This window comes from Schistocerca gregaria, chromosome 11, assembly GCF_023897955.1.
Source record: "Schistocerca gregaria isolate iqSchGreg1 chromosome 11, iqSchGreg1.2, whole genome shotgun sequence".
Taxonomy (NCBI): Eukaryota; Metazoa; Arthropoda; class Insecta; order Orthoptera; family Acrididae; genus Schistocerca; species Schistocerca gregaria.
The window spans coordinates 80144110-80160747 of NC_064930.1; the positions used below are offsets into that span (position 1 = coordinate 80144110).

General features: G+C 38.7%; 1 protein-coding gene across 6 annotated transcripts in view; it reads right to left on the bottom strand.

Moving 5' to 3' along the window:
* Positions 1–2073: 2073 nt before the first annotated feature.
* LOC126295326 (uncharacterized) overlaps positions 2074–16638 on the bottom strand; it is a 1177740-nt gene continuing 1163175 nt past the window's right edge. For all 6 annotated transcript variants that reach the window (XM_049987791.1, XM_049987790.1, XM_049987792.1 and 3 more), the window contains exons 7-8: positions 15052–15219; positions 2074–3331 (exon numbers count right to left, since the gene is read on the bottom strand). In XM_049987791.1, coding sequence (XP_049843748.1) covers positions 2276–3331; positions 15052–15219 — 1224 coding nt within the window. In that variant the 3' untranslated portion in view covers positions 2074–2275. The remainder of the gene's footprint in view (positions 3332–15051; positions 15220–16638) is intronic.

The following is a 16638-nucleotide window of genomic DNA, read 5'->3' on the forward strand; positions in this document are numbered from 1 at the left end:
TTTCGACGGGATTTTCGACTTGGGGCACTGTCTTGCTGCAAAATCATCTTTTCATGTCTATCACTGTATTGTGGCTGTTTGTCTTTCAGTAAACGGTTCACACACATCAATTGCTTTCGATAACGATCTCCTGTGATTGTTCCCACCGGTTGCAGTAGCATCGAAAGCTTTCTCTCTTTCACAACCGTGCCGGTCTTCAACGTCAAAATCACTGTTCTTGAAGCACGGAAACCATTATCTGCAAAGTTTTGTCACTAACAGGCATCTTATCATAGGTCTTCCCCAGCTTTTTATGAGCCTCAGCCGCAGATGATGAGAATTGGGCTCATAAGTTGACATAGTAAACATTACAACCCTCTAGATACAATCAAAAATCGACTAATATTTTCTCAAAAGCCTAAGATTACTGTGTGACACTTATGACCTACGACTTGCGCCACTACTTTCCACTAATGGCGTCTACTGCAAAATGTTAGAAGCAAAGTTGTAGACCTAATATTTCAAAATATACAAAACACTTTATGATAAATGGGGCAATATACATCCTGTACATTACCTGATCAAAAGTATCTGGACACACCCAAAAAACATATGATTTTCATATTAGGTGCATTGTGCTGCCACCTACTGCCAGGTATTCCATATCAGCGACCTCAGTCGTCATTAGACATCATGAGAGAGCAGAAATCACGGACTTCGAACGTAGTTGGGTGACTGGGTGTCACTTCTGTCATACGTCTGAAGGTGAAATTTCCACACTCCTAAACATCCCTAGGTTCACTGTTTCTGATGTGATAGTGAAGTGGAAACGTGAAGAGACACGTACAGCACAAAAGCATACAGGCCGACCTCGTCTGTTGACTGACAAGAGACTGCTGACAGTTAAAGAGGGTCGTAATGTGTAATTGGCAGACATCTATCCAGACCATCACACAGGAATTCCAAACTGTATCAGAATTCACTGCAAGTACTATGCCAGTTAGGTGGGAGGCGAGAAAACTTGGATTTCATGGTTGAGCACCTGCTCATAAGCCACACACATCACGCCGGTAAATGCCAAACAATGGCTTGCTTGATGTAAGGAGCGTAAACATTGGAAAAACATTGTGTGGAGTGACGAATCACATTATATAATGTGATGATCCAATGGTAGGTGAGGGTATGGCGAATTCCCGGTGAACGTCATCTGCCGGCGTGTGTAAAGCAAACAGTAAAATTCGGAACAGGTGGTGTTATGCTGTGGTCGTGTTGTTTTAAAAGGCACTATGACAGCACAGGCCTACATATCGATGTTTTAAGCCCCTTCTTTCTTCCCGCTGTAGACGAGTAGTTCGGGGATGACGACTGCAACTTTCAACACGATCGAGCACCTGTTCACAATGCATGTCCTGTGCTGTAGTGGTTACACGACAATAACGTCCCTGTAATAGACTGGCCTACACAGAGTACTGACCCGAATCCTATAGTAGACATTTGGGATGTTAACGCTGACTTCGTGCCAGGCCTCACTGACCAACATCAACACCTCTCCTCACTGCAGCACTCTGTGAAGACTGCCACTCCCCAAGAAACGTTGAATGTATGCCTGCGGGAGAGGAAGCTATAGTCAAGGCTATGGGTGGGCCAACACCATATTGAATCCCAGCATTACCAATGGAAGGCACCACAAGTACTGAAGTTAGCAAAATATAAAATTATGACATAATTATTTTGATTAATTAATTATACAAACACTGTAGTGGCCACTGGGTCCTGTTGTTTTCATCATGGTCTGTATGATTTGTACCTGAAGAGAATCGAGTGAAAAATTTCAACCGTATGGAGTCAAGTTGTGAGCAGCAGTCTCCCTGGACCTGATTATCTTGCACCAATTTGAGAATTTACATACAATGGAAGAATAATAATTATATTTTTCTTTGAGATGTCTCGACTCCATCCCTTGCACATGGTGATGTTTTTAATACAGGTTACTTGCTACTAACTTTTTAAAAATACTTACATTTTTCATTACGTAAATGTTGAGGCAGGAATGTTAGAACTAGAATGAAAGTTACCAGAAATTATCACAGCACATATGACACGACAAATAACTTTATTGATATATTCAGTTTTTATTAAAACAGTGAACCAAACCCAAAAATTTCATATAAAAATTAATTATACAAACAAACTTTCAGCACATTACAGGCTCAGAACGCCCCACAATACAGACATCAAGAAAATGTATATTAGGAAATTGAACTATTTATTTTAACGCTTATTTGGGTACGCATTCTTAAATTTGTGGCACGGAAATCAACATGAGCACCAAGGTGAATGCTACACCAAAAATGGAAGCCACTTTCTGTGCAGCATTCGTGCCATCGTCTGCTCCCAATTGCTTTATTTTATCATAAAACTCTGCCTGCTCCTGGTTTTGATTCTCACTGTCTCCCTCTTCGTCAGCACCAGTATATGAAGCAGAATATTTCTCTTCACTGTGGTCTGCAGCCTCTATCCTCCTCTTAACGGTAGGCCACAGAATCAGTTTACTGGTACTGACCGTGGGCTGTGAGCTTGATTGTCCTGCAGCTGTAGGCACTGAGGTCTCTCTTTGTGTATCAACTGAAGACACTGTGATCTCTTTTTGTACATCAGTTGTGGAAACTGAGCTACTTTTTCGTGTATCGACTGTGAAAAGCGTGGTCTCTCTCGGTGTATCAACTGTGGGAAATGCCGTCTCTTTTCGTGTATGGACTGTGGGAAGTGCAGTCGCTTTTTGTGTATCGAGTGTGGGAAGTGCGCTCTCTTTTTGTGTATGGACTGTGGGAAGTGCAGTCTCTTTTCGTATATTGACTGTGGGAAGTGCAGTCTCTTTTCGTATATCGACTGTGGGAAGTGCAGTCTCTTTTCGTGTATCGACTGTGGGAAGTGCAGTCTCTTTTCGTGTATCGACTGTGGGAAGTACAGTCTCTTTTTGTGTATCGACTGTGGGAAGTACAGTCTCTTTTCGTGTATCGACTGTGGGAAGTGCGGTCTCTTTTCGTGTATCGACTGTGGGAAGTGCGGTCTCTTTTCGTGTGTCGACTGTGCGAAGTGTCGTCTCTTTTTGTGTATCAACAGTGGGAAGTGTGGTTTCTTTTCCCACATCAACTGCCCCCACAGAAATTCCACTGTCTGTACGATCCGAAACATCTGCACCTTTTGCCGATCCACTGTAGCTTTCGGTACGGTTTCCTGCAGTACGGCTTTCATCCTTCACCCCCAGTTCAGTACTGACAAAGTCAACATCTGTTCTGTGCTGTATTCCAGCACCAGGGGTCGTCAGAAAGTCATTTTTAACTTCACGCACCTGAAATGGGAGTAACAACACAAAATTAATATTAGTTCATTCATCGTGTTCTGCAGATACCGTCAAGAAGGAGTACCTTCAGAGACGTGGAATGCGTCATGGCGTACAGTATCTAAAAACGAGCAAATCTTAGAAACCATCTGTATATTGCATTAACAGCAACAGTCACTTCACTGCTTTAAGCTATTTGTGCTTATGGCAGTCAAGTTTGAGTAAATTAGGGAGAAACCTTAGTGTGTGCAAGTAATGTGTGGATGGGAAAATACCTATTAGGTACGTTACGTATGTAGATTGTGGACAGTTGAGAATGTGGGTCTCACAGAAAGCGTGCAAGGGATAAGTCCCTGCAGTTGTGCTATTCATCTGTGTCCTCAGTGGCTCAGATGGATAGAGCATCTGCCATGTAAGCAGGAGATCCCGGTATCGAGTCCCGGTCAGGGCACACGTTTTCAGCTGTCCCCATTGAGGTATATCAACAACACCTGTCGGCAGCTGAGGGTTTCAATTATTTATCATGCACTAAAAGACTTAAGTTGAAACAAGGTCTTGGAAGTAGACAATGTTCCATTAGAACTACTGATAGCCTTGGGAGAGCCAGCCATGACAAAATACCCTCAGACTTTAAGAAGAATATGATAATTCCAATCCCAAAAAAACAGGTGTTGACAGATGTGAAAATTAGCGAACTATCAGTTTAATAAGTCACGGCTGCAAATTCTTTACAGGCAGATGGAAAAACTGGTAGAAGCCGACCTCGGGGAAGATCAATTTGGATTCTGTAGAAATGTTTGAACACATGAGGCAATACTAACCCTACGACTTATCTAAGAAGATAGGTTAAGGAAAGGGAAACCTACGTTTCTAGCATTTGTAGACTTAGAGAAAGCTATCAGCGAATTTATTCAATCTGTATATTGAGCAAGCAGTAAAGGAAACAAAAGAAAAATTTGGAGTGGGAGTTAAAACCGATGGAGAAGAAATAAAAACTTTCAGATTTACCAATGACATTGTAATTCTGGTAGAGACAGTAAAGGGCCTGGAAGAGCAGTTGAACACAATGGACAGCATCTTTAAAGGGGGATATAAGATGAACATAAACAAAAGCAAAATGAGGATAATGCAATGAAGCCAAATTAAATCAGGCTATGATGAGGAATTAGATCAGGCGATGATGAGGAATTAGATTAGGAAATGAGACACTTAAAGTAGTAAAGGAGTTTTGCTATTTGGGGAGCAAAATAACTGACTATGGTCGAAGTAGAGAGGAGATAAAATGTAGACTGGCAAATGGCAAGGAATGCCTTTCTGAAGAAAAGAAATTTGTTAACATCGAGTATAGATTTAAGAGTCAGGAAGTCGTTTCTAAAAGTATTTGTATTGAGTGTAGCCATGTATGGAAGTGAAACATGGATGACAAATAGTTTAGGCAAGAAAAGAATAGAAGCTTTTGAAATGTGGTGCTACAGAAGAATGCTGAGTATTAGATGGGTAGATCATGTAACTAATGAGGTACTTAACAGAACTGGGGAGAAGAGGAATTTGTGGCACAACTTGACTAGAAGAAGGTGGTAGGAGATATTCTGAGGCATCGAGGGATCACCAATTTAGTATAGGAGGGCAGTGTGGAGGGTAAAAATTGTAGAGGGAGACCAAAAGATGAATACACTAAGCAGATTAAGAAGGATGTAAATTGCAGTAGTTAGTTGCAGATGAAGAAGCTTGCACAGGATAGAGAAATGGGACAATAATTATAATTTGTACTGCAAAAAATTAGGAATAGTATATTAGTATATCCGTGTGTATCACCTTATTAGACCATTCTTTTCATTGCTTTTAACTCTGTTTATTAATGTTTCATATGTGAAGACTTTTTAATTTCACCTGACATAACCTCATATAATTGGCTGTAAAATGACTAAGGAGAACATAGCTCATGTGATTTGAAGGAGGTATTGAACAGCATATTTAGTGCACAAAATAATGTTTCACGATTTGACGTGAATGCTAGACAGGAAGTTACCTATCTGTAGGAGCTTCTGATGAGAACTCTAGTGAGGAAGTGGGTCCACTCCCCATATTGCTGTATGACTGTACCCTGATGGACCAGTCAACTTGCAACAGATTGTGGGTGCTTCGGTAACTTAATAGAGCATCTGTTGACTGGATCTCTCTGTGACTGATATTTGTGAATTGTTAGACAAGATTGCTAAAGACAAGAGTTATTCAGCATAAATGCATGTAGGGGAACTGACTTTCCAATACATTATGTAACTCTAAATCATTACTTTTTTTATCATTTGTAAATGAATCTTCTAGGCCCTTATGCACGAAGGATAGTTTGTGTGGACAATTACCACATAGTAAAGAAGAAATTTACTAGTGTAGACAATATAACAAGATCTAGTGCCAGAAAGAGGCAACTACATAATGAATTGAAATATAACAAAGACAGACATTTTGCTATGTATATGAAACATTATAAAGCCATACCCAAAAAAGTTGTAAAGGCAGCAAAACAAATGGCAAATAATTAGTTTATTTTACAACATAATAGTAAGACAAAGGCAGCGTGGTCTGTTGTCAAATCAGAGTTAGGTATTAAAGTCAGTAGTAATGAAATAACTAAAATTAAAATAGATGGTGATATTGTTGTAAACCCAGCTCAAACATCAGAGTGTTAAAATGAATTCTTCATAAATGTAGCAAAGTCAGAAGTTGATGTAGCAGGATATCAGAGTAAAGTAAATCCCTTTGGACTCGACCAAGAAGCTGAGTATCTCACAGATTTAAAAAAAGTCACAATAAAGGATGTGAAAAATGTTATACTGTCATTAAAAAATAAAAATTCTGCTGGGTGGGATAGGACACCAAGTAAAGTGATTAAAGCAGTATATGACATAATAGCACCCCCGCTAGCTAAAATAATCAACCAATCTTTTGAACAGGGGTGCTTTCCTGATGTGTTAAAATATGCCGAAGTGAGACCTCTGTTCAAGAAAGGGTCGAGGGAAGATATGGGGAACTATCACCCTATTTCTATTCTCCCAATCCTGTCAAAAGTGATAGAGAAAGCAGTTGCAAATCAGATCAAAAAGTTTATTGTAAAAAATGATATTATTGTAAGTAACCAATTTGGATTCCAACAAGGAAAAAACACACTGGATGCATTAAATAACTTTATTGAGAAGATATGCAAATCATTGGATCAGAGGAGTAAAGTCTCAGGTATCTTCTGCGATCTTTCAAAAGCATTTGACTCGGTGAACCATGACTTGCTTATCTACAAATTAAACAAATATGGGATTAAGGACAAAGCTCTGAAATGGTTCACATCATACTTGCACAACAGGAAGCAAAGAGGTTAATGTGCCTCAAAGCTCCATTTTGGGGCCAATCCTGTTGCTATTCTATGTAAATGACTTGCCCATAAATATAAATTCCCCATCAGTTTTGCGGATGACACTTCCGTTTTAATTGAAGATCATGCAGAAAAAATTCAGAGCTCCATTGTGAGCACAATGGGTACTCTAGAAAACTGGCTCCAGTTAAATGACTTGAAACTGAACATTGCAAGAACCAAAATGGTACATTTAAAAACCAAACATTTGAAATGTGTGGATCTTAAAATACATCATCACAATCATCCTATGGAAGAAGTTAACACAGTCAAATTCCTAGGACTAAATGTGGATATGGTAAAACTTTACCAAAATTTTGACGCGTCTCCTGTACCTGAATCAAATGATTTAGATTATGTACGTTATGAGACTAATAAACCACAGTTCACAAATGTGTACGTGTATGTTTTCATACACTGATTTTGGTCCTCTAGCTACTGGACTTTGTTATCATTCAAAGCTAATTATGTCTCTGTCTACCTGTATTTATCCTGGATATTGCAATATTGTATATGGTTGGAACTTGAGTTGTAGACAGATTCATGCTTAACTCTGTTTTGGGTACCCATAGTCATCGTGACTATGTGTATGTGTACTCAAGGAGAAGATACAACCAGTGATTGAGTCTACACGCTTCTTTGCTTATAATTGAACTTATTGAGATGATTATGAGTTTTATTCATTTTGTTGTGTCAAAACATTTTTTGCTGGTTTATACCCGGTGTGGTTTGGATTCATGGGTTGATCCCTACATCATAAACTTAGGCCCTAATATTTTTCCATTATTTGTTCTTTCGTGAGTCAATATATCCTTGAATACCTCTGGCTTATGTCGCTGACTGATTCCTACTCATGGTTGAGTATATTCTTCTGGTCTGTACCTGTTGTCTTGAGTTTTCCAAGTCGGCTCACTCGTTGTACGTACACTTAGGCTCTGAAATTTTTCTCTTCTCTTTTGAAGATTTTGTAGGTTTGATTGTATGGATTTTAAATTACAATTTATAATACTAGCAATTTAAATTGTCTCTTATTTGTTTCTATAGTTTAGTGGTGTAATGTTGTAGTTTTGACCTTGTATTATTTGTTTTGTGACAGTACGTTCCACAGATCTGAAAATCTGAATACCATATCCTGTGATTTGTATAGTAGATAATTTTCTCAAGTTTTCTGCAATATGTTATGTATCAGATACTTCTATACATCTATCTGCTATCCTGGATATCATTATGTACACCGTTAGGCAAATCTTATAGTCTGTCACAAAATATTGTGAACACCCTGTTTCCAAATTTTGTGAGGGGATATTGTAATGAAACACCAACCTCTAACATTATCTTTTTTTTATAGAAATAACTCTCAAATGGCTCTAAGCTCTATGGGACTTATATAGAAATAACTGATACAATTTTAGTATTGATTCTTGTATAGCTGAACATTATTTCAGTTGTTTAACTGAATGGCCTTCATATGATTTTTATACGATCTATTATATTTCAGGTTAAAATACATAAAAAGAAATTAATTTGTTAGTACTCTGTACATACAGTTAAAATTAATCTTCTTTTAAAAATACATGAAATTACAAAGTTTCTGGCATACTTAAAATTAATAATGTTAATTGCACAATTGGACGTGAATTATTAAATTTATTTCTCGATTCATTTACAAGATAATGATATATTTTAGTGAAAATTCTTCTTTGGTCAAGAAAGTTTGTGAACTCTTTGGAATATTGTGAATACTGCAGAATGTAAGGAGTAGTGGGCATGCCTCTGATGGAATCAGTTATGTTTTTGATTGCATCACTAATAATGTAATTTGTGGTGTCATAGAAGTGAAAATTGTAAAATCAGTGTGATTTAGAAGAATGGGATAAAATGAAAAGAAATTCATAGCAACAGACGAATCTTCATCAGTTATTCAGTTATCAGGAACCCACTAAGTCAAAATTTCTGCTGCAAGAATGTACCCCTAGATACAAGACTAGGAACCAACAACAACAAGATAATGAAGATAAGCAAAAAGTTTTTCTTTTGCATATCTTACATCACTCGAAGCTTTTGAAAATAATGGAGAGACTAAGAGAATTTTAACAGTGATGTGTGGGAGAGTAATATTACAAGAGGTCTTTCTCAACATCCATATAAGAATGATTCCAACCAATTAATCCATTCAATTTAAGCTATAAGCTATCATAGTTACCACTGACTGCGAGGGGGGGGGGGGGGGGGGGCACCACATTACCACATTTGCACAGTGTAGCACAGAAATTTCTTCCTTACATTCAGTTTTAATGCAAAACCTGCATGGTGATGTTTAAAAAATGAATAGCTTATGACTTCTGGTTGTTTATTAGAGAAGCATGTCAAAATCTGAAGTAAAGCAATGAACAACTTTTGATTGTTGCTAACAACGTTTCCCCTAATGTATTCATATAGATTGCTTTATTTAAATTTTCTGAATATGCTGCATGGCACTGTATTCTTTGGTGGTGAATAAATCAAGTTAAAATGGTGGTCTAGATCACAAATAACAATCATGTTATAAACATTTCCTGAGGTATATATATTAAGAAGTATAAATTAAAATGAGTCTTTATGAAATTTTTGTCTGTTGATTCTATAAGCTGGAAAAAAGTACTGAAACGGTGAACAGTGTGAAAAGCAATATATCTGAAGGAGTTCACTAAGATATATGTATTTCCATATCAGTATTTGACGTATGAGTTATCAACTGAATGTAAATGAAAAATACTTTTGTGCTACAACATAAAAATAACCTCAAAATAAGGTAGAAAATATTTAATTTTTTTCATGTTGGTGAACTCAGCTGGAAGCCAGATTAAATTTTATCAAAGGTATTCTACATAACATAGACAACTGACAACTATATTATGACGACATCTGGTGGCGATTATAACATCAAGTATTTTTCCTTTCTTGCCCTATTCTGTCTCAAAAGAGACAGATCTGCCAACAACTTCTGAATTAACAATATTCCAGTCAAAAATAATTAAATATCTAAGAAATGGTAGTTGAAACATAGTAGTATATGATCAATGTATAATTCACATGCATTATCATTCATTAACAATGTAACATATGACATTTCACTTTGCAGTCCCTGTGAGAGCAAGATTTAAATACGTTGTAGTGTGTTCCTAGAGTGCTCATTCAATACTGGTCTTGAAACTTCGAAAGTAGGCTTTGTGAGGAGAGTTGAAATTCATCTGTGAACATCTACCTTTTCAGGTATTTCATTATTTCTCCTGTGGGAAGCCAAAACCTATGACTATTCACGCTGTTATTCTGCGGGTACTCTCAATACTCAGTGTTAGCGCTATTTGGTGTGGACCCCACAGTATTCTAGTACAGGTGTTTTGTAAGCAGTCTCCTTTGTTGACAAACGGCCTTTTTCCAGGCACCTACCAATGATTCAAAGTCTGACACCTGCCTTGTCTACAAGTGGTCACATTATTTTATATCCACATATGTTGTGACACTTATCAGTTTGTACGAACTGACTAACTGCAATTGTTCTATTCACTGAGATTGGAATCATAGAATACCGGGTGTTTATAAATGAATATCGGGGTTTTAACATTTGTTATGTTAAACTTGATATGTCAAATTGAAACGTGCCGGGACATGTCCTTGTATTAGTGCCTCTTACTAGTTCACGCCACAACCGCATGTACCGGTATTGAAACATTTCCTCACCTAGCAGATAGTGCGCAGTGTTCTCGACCTACCTTGCTTTTCTTATTCAACATTGTCTTCCAGGTAGCTGCGTCCGTTTCACCTAAATCACAATGAAATTAAGAAGCCAGGATTCTACATTAAGTTTTCCAAAATAAAAAGTCAAGATTGTACGCACTGTTGAACGTTTGTCAACCACACTTAATCATCACATTAGGTAGGTCAAAAACTTCCAGTCTTTAACAAAGTTCACAATTACAATTACCAACTTGGCGCACTTTTGCTTCGAGAGAATCTGACCGAGAACTAACTTAGAACTGCACCAGCTCGGACCTTATATAGACGAGTGCTTGAATATTTGACTATTTCTGTTAATATATTATAGTTTATAATATCCCAGAGTTAAAATGATCCTTTATAACTGGTTTTGAAGTTAACTATTGCTGGAATTAGTAAAATTTAGGCTTCCTTTTGGATGCAGTCTTATATCTGAATTTGATCTATTAGCTCACTCGAATTTTACTTAATATGTATTGCACAATATACGACATTGTCCATAACTGTTAATAGTATGTATTTCCAATAAAACTGTTTAGCTCATTACTTTCAGAAGAGACATTAGAATGTAGTGAAATAATAGATTTTACTAACGGAATTTTATTTAAACTATTTCTGAATTCTGTACTATGAGGCTGAAGGCCACAGAATCTGTAGTCAGAATCTGAGTAGTGAAAATGAAAAAAAAAAAAAAAAAAAAAAAATTTCATTGCTTAGCTAAGTTACTGAAGGAGTGTAAAACCAAAACAGGATAGCAGTGGGCAACCCTGCTTCGTTACAAAATGAAATAGCATCTCAAACAGTTGTGTTTGGCACCAGTGCGCATGCACAGCACGCAGTGGTTCCACTGCAATCCACTAGACAGCGGTAGTAGCGCAGATGGCGACTAGTGAACAGAAAGCATTTTGTGTTTTACATTTTGCAAAGACTGAATCTGTAGTTACTGTGCAACGTGCGTTCTGGTTGAAGTTCGGTTGTGACCCTCCAAATGATAACAACATTCGCAGGATCAATTTGAAGATACAGTTGCCTTTGTAATGGGAAGAACACAGGACGACCGAGAGTTAGTAAAGAGACTGCTGAGCGAGTGAGAGAGTCATTCACTCACTGGCATACAACTACGACCTTACCGTTTACAGTTATTACAGGCTCTAAAGCCGGCAGACCGTGGTTTATGTGCCAACCTCGCAAACGGAATGTTGTTTCGTGACGATGAAGATTTTCTAGATCACGTCTTCAGTGATGAATAGATCTTTCACCTTAGTGGACAAGTTAACACTCACAATGTGCGCATCTGGGGCTCAGAAAATCCTCACGAGGTGGTACAAATACAACAAGATTCCCCTTAGGTGACTGTTTCTCGTGCCATATCTCGGTGGAAAGTTTATGGGCCTTTCTTTTTGGGTGAACCTACTGTAACTGGCACTTCTCACCTTGATACACTAGAGCTATGCCTCTTCCCTCAGTTGGAAGAAGATGAGCCAGAGAACTTCATTTTCCAGAGAGATGGTGCACCACACCACTGGCATAGTGAAGTACGCGATTTGTCGAACTTCACTGTCCTCGAGATAGGCCGCAAGGGGTCCAATGACAGTGCTTGCTTTGCACGGCCTCCACGTTCACCAGACCTAGCGCCATGCGATTTTTTACTTTGGGGCTTCATCGAGGATCATGTGTACATGCCTCCGCTACCAGCAGACCTCCCTGAATTAAGAAACCGCATTGAAGCAGTTGTTGCTACTTGTCAACGTTTGGGAAGAACTCGGCTATAGCCTTGATGTGTGCTGTGTGACAAATGGTGCTCACATTGAACATTTATAAGGTTCTTGGTAAAACTATTTGAGTTGCCCTTTCATCTGACATATAATTATAACTGTAAGTTTAATATAATAAATATTATAAAGCATTAAAACTTCGATATTCATTTACAAACAACCTGTAGCATGATTTTGCATTAAGTGAAGCACATAAATTAAAATTATGAATACTGAAAGCAAGCTGCCAATCTTTGTGCCCATTTGAAATCTTATCGAGACCTGTGCAGATTTTTTCAGTAAGTAATTCAATGTAGGTTTGCACGAACTGACTGAATGCAATCTGCCAATCTTTGTGCCCATTTGAAATCTTATCGAGACCTTTGCAGCTGTTTTCAGCAATTCACTGTAGATAAATGTGTCATTTGTCTGTCAGATTATTAACCCTTTGCACTCCGTAAAGTAGACACAGGGCGGCTCCGCGCGCTCTTATTTAAATCACCGCTGCCTGGGCGGCAGTGCACCGCAGAGATTTGCGCGTATCTCTTTGTTGAAACAATGTGGCTGCTGGCCAACAATTGGGGTATACATTAAAACAAAATGTGTGCTTTCATTCATATATTTACTTAAGCTTTTACAGTACAAAACATTCCATTGTGTGGTATTTTTTGAAACACTCTTCAGGCTGGAGAGTTGGCTTTCGTGAGCATGTTTCGCAGTAATACACAGTTTCACGCCTGACACCTTTCTTTCTTCTGTCTGAGCACACTGCACAATCCTTATGCTTGTTCCCCGGAAGCTTGTTGATAATGTGCAACTTTCCATTCGAGTGTTCCTCGTCATCAGAAGTTGAACGACGTCCTCGTTTCTGTCCTCGAGTTCTTTCTTCGGCAACTAATCCTCCTAACACTTTTACGGAATGCTTTGTTAGATGGTATTGTCAAGTTGTTTTTCTCACAGTGGTTCTTGTATAGTAAATAGCTGTTTACAAGTCCTACCTCCAACAGCCAGAAGTATAGTTTTCGCCACCACTTGAGACTTTTCATTAGAAAACCGTAACTGGAAATAAAATGGTCAGATCCATCAACTCCACCCGTCTTTGAAGTATAATCAATAATCACATTAGGTTTCTTTATTTCTTCCCTTTCCTTTGTTTCTCTTTCTATAAGTAACACTGAGTTATTGGCTTTTGTAGAAAGCATGAAGAATGTTTATCTTGCCGTGCCAGAACCATCATTTTGTTGTTGTGGAGGCATTTTATTTTGTACCTCCTTAAACGCAGAGCGCCTTTCTCGATTGCAGCTGGAAGGTTTTTGCGATCGGCCTGAATCGTTCCTGTGAGATGCGTGTTCTGTTTCGACAGCTCATCAGCTAATGCAACACTTGTATAAAAACGGTCAGTGCACAAATGATACCCTGATTGCCCTGTAGCATTTCTGATATTAGCCAGCAGCTGAAGAACTATTCTCACAGAAAAATTCAAGTGTGGACAAATCAATGACTCAGTTGTTACAGTGCCAAAATAGGGTATCAAACTGCAGATATAACCATTTGATGAATCCGAAATTACATAAACTCTGAGTCCCCATTTTGTTGGTTTTTGAGGATTCTACATTTTGAATAATACACGACCCTTGAACGATACAGTAGATTTGTCAGAAGCTAGATACTGATACGGTCGATAAATTTCGAGTAACGTGCCAGACAAGTGTACATTTGTCACTTTACTCAGACGTGACTGAATCTGACTGTTGACAAGTGTAACACTCGTCGGATTAGAAACGTGAAGTGCCCAGAAAATTTGCATAAATCGTCGGTGACCAAAGCAGTCTGGAAAGAAGTTGGATGATTGTAACCATTCTCTTGGGGGGGGAAAAAAAAAAGAGTCCTGCAAGTTCTTACACTTTTGTAATGCCATATTCAGTAGCACACCATGGAAGCGTTTCATTTCTTGCATGCTAACATTCCTCCAGTAGCAACATGCAGAATGTTGTGGAAGTGTCACTTTACGTATTTTTGATGTAGCATACCTATTCGTTTCATCTGCTATTTGTTGAAATAGGTTATCTGTAAAAATTAATTGAAAGAACCCGACGGGCGATGATGGAACAGAACTACTTTCTGTTATAAAACCACACTTTGATTCGTCAAAAGGAAAATCTGTGAAGTCAGTGTCAGTGTCGCTCCACACTCTCCTGTTAGTGTCGTTCCACATTCTCCACGAATCCTCTGCTGAATCACTAGAAACATGCACATTGTCACTGTTTTCTTCCTCATTGTCACTCGAATTGTTTGGAAAAGATTCACTATCATAATCAAAATCATTTTCACTCTCGTTTTCACTTAGAGATTGTTCTAAAATATCTAAAGTCTCTTCCTCAGAAAGGACTGTACGTGAAGAACTAGCCATTTCGAGCGCGTGGACTTGAGCATAATAATTACAATCTTTGACTTAACACAGCTGCTACTGTTCGACACTGCGTTAACACTAGTTCTCCTAGATGGCAGCACACTGCAGCAATAATGCCTTGTAGACTCAAAATATGTCTGAGAGCTTCGAAAAGTCATGTCGAATGAGGCTCAACATCGGAGCGGAAAACAAATTTCGCGATGTCGAGTTGCACTCGACATTGCAGTGGAAAGGGTTAATACTCGTATACAAGACGAGCAGCGAGGGTCCTAACACAGTTCTATTGGGCTTGCCTGAAATTACTACTACATCTGTCTAGAGCCTAATTATCATTTCTATAAAGTTACCAAAGTCTAGATTATTTACATAGTGCAGAAATTTACAACTGTCGGTTATGTGTTACCTGTCTGGGAATATGTTCGTATGCAACTGTTCCCGGAGCAAGTCCATCAGGGCCACCGAACTGCCTATTTTCAGGCACCTCTGTAGTCGTGGTATTTTCATCTGCAGCTCGATGTTGAATTCCGTCTGCACCTTCATCTGCCCGATTTTGCTCGTCATCTTCGACATCCTGGGTAAAAAATAAAATGCTTTGCCACTGCACTCATCATTCTCGTGCTATTTGTGGAAAACAGATCACAGAGCAGAGGTATTAATGTTGAAATTAGTCACTGAGAAATAGATGGAAATGAATTTAATAACATATATAATATACACTGATGAGGTAAGATATTATGACCACCTCTGGAATGCATGTACAGCTGCCATTCTACACAACACAGACTCGAAAAATGTGGCACTAAATTAATGCGCACACTCTTGTAAATTACAGAGCAGAGCTGGAGACTGACAGCATCCCAGATGTGTTCTCTCGGTTTCAGATCATCACCTCTACATCTACACCCTGCAAACCACTATGAGGTAGGTGGCAGAGGGTACGTCACATTGCACCAGTTATTTGGGTTTCTTCTTGTTCCATTCATGTATGGAGTGCATGAAGAGTGGTTGTTTGAATGCCTCCGTGCATGCAGCAATTATTCCAATCTTATCCTCACGATCCCTATGTGAGAGATACATAGCAGGTTGTCATATATTCCTGTAGTCATCATTTAAAGCCGGTTCTCGAAACTATGTTAACAGCCTTTCTCGGGATAGTTTACATCTATCTCCAAGAGCCTCCAGTTCAGTTCCTTCAGTCGCTCTGTGCCACTCTCCCGTGGATCAATCAAACCTGATGACCATGCTGCCCTTCTCCGTATAAATCAGTATCCCCTATTAGTCCTATCTAGTAAGGGTCCCAGACACTTCAGCATTCTAGCACCAGCCACATGAGTGATTTGTAAGCAATATCCTTTGTAGACTGATTGCACTTCCCCAGTATTCTACCATACAAAGTGTTACATCTAGGTATTTGTGTGAGTTGGCGAATTACAACAGTTACTAATTGATATTACAGTCATAGGATACTCCATTTTTTCTTCATTTTGTGAAGTGCACTATTTATGAACACTTAGGGCAAGTTGCCAATCTCTGCACCACACTGAAATCTCATCGAGATCTGACTGTAGTTCATTATAGATAACTGCATCATCTGCTAAAAGCCTGATTTTACTATTAATATTGACTGCAAGGGTCCCAACACATTTCCCTGGGGCACACCTGAAGTCACTTCTACATCTGACAATGCTTCTCCCTCCAAAATAATATGTGTCCTCCCTACCACAAAGTCCTCCATGCAGTCACAAATTTCACTCCATACCCCATATGGCCAAACTTTTGACAATGAGTGTAGATGATATAGCGAGTCAAAAGCTTTTTGGAAATCAGGAAATACTGCATCTACCTGGTTGCCTCGATCCACAGCTTTCAGTATGTCACGTGAGAAAAGTGTGAGTTGGGTTTCATTTGAACAATGTTTCCAAAATCCAGGCTGGTTGGCAATAAGGACTGTTCAAGATACCCCAGTATGTCTGAGCTCAGTATATGTTCT